Source organism: Saprolegnia diclina, assembly GCF_000281045.1.
Source record: "Saprolegnia diclina VS20 unplaced genomic scaffold supercont1.13, whole genome shotgun sequence".
Taxonomy (NCBI): domain Eukaryota; phylum Oomycota; class Saprolegniomycetes; order Saprolegniales; family Saprolegniaceae; genus Saprolegnia; species Saprolegnia diclina.
In genome coordinates, this window is record NW_008246080.1 from 154,908 (window position 1) to 155,685 (window position 778).

At 59.1% G+C, this 778-nt stretch overlaps 1 protein-coding gene across 1 annotated transcript; it reads left to right on the forward strand.

Annotated features, from left to right (window-relative positions):
* Nucleotides 1-16: 16 nt before the first annotated feature.
* Nucleotides 17-663, forward strand: SDRG_04997 (hypothetical protein; the record flags this gene model as incomplete). The annotated part of the gene is made up of 1 exon (XM_008610691.1): nucleotides 17-663. The coding sequence occupies one exon, from the start codon at nucleotides 17-19 to the stop codon at nucleotides 632-634; it is 618 nt and encodes a 205-aa protein (XP_008608913.1). The 3' UTR covers nucleotides 635-663.
* Between the last annotated feature and the right edge of the window lie 115 nt (nucleotides 664-778).

Here is a 778-nt window from a genome sequence, read left to right on the forward strand (position 1 = left end):
CCTGTTTCCACGCGTCATGAAGCTGCTTCGCACGGGCACACTGGATGTCGAAGGACTCACGATCAACCAAGAAGCAGATCTCCGGGAGATGCTCGACTACCTCCAGATCCAGATCGAGAGTCCGGCGCCAGAGCCATCAGCACCGATCGCGCCATTGCAGTGGGACCCACGCCGGTGCTCCGAGAAGATACAGCTTGCGGACGACAACACATTGGCGGTGCACCAAGGCCTTGGCTGGTTCAACGTTGTTGCGTCGCGCCCCGCAACGACCTTTGCAGTGCGACTCAAGCTCGGGTCTCACGGCGAAGTCGGGTTCTTACCGCTTGTCGACGAGACGTCGCCGGTGCCCACGCGCAATCGTGCATCTCGCGGCTGGTTTTTTAGCTGCAAGTCCGCAACCGTGTCTTCCCATGACGAAGTGATGTCTGGTGGCCTCCTCGATACCACAGTGCCGCGCGTGATTTTCCTTCAAGTGACGTGGCACCGCCTTCAGCAGCGTATCTCGTTTGCGGTCGACGGCGTGCTGCTGCCAAAGGGTCTCCACGATGTTCCTAGTGACATTAACATGTACCGGGGGTCGGCCGCTGGTGTAGTGGTCGAGGCGTTCCACTTAAATTCGAGCTCGAACGGATAGCGGGTTCAAATCCAGCTGCGCGCATGCAAATTCAATTGGCCGACCTCCTGCCACTGCGCGGTGTACCCAATCGGAAGAACCGCCGTGCCGTAACCCGTTCGGGATTGGCCAAGAGGGCGTCGTTACTCACTTAGCCTCGAAGGA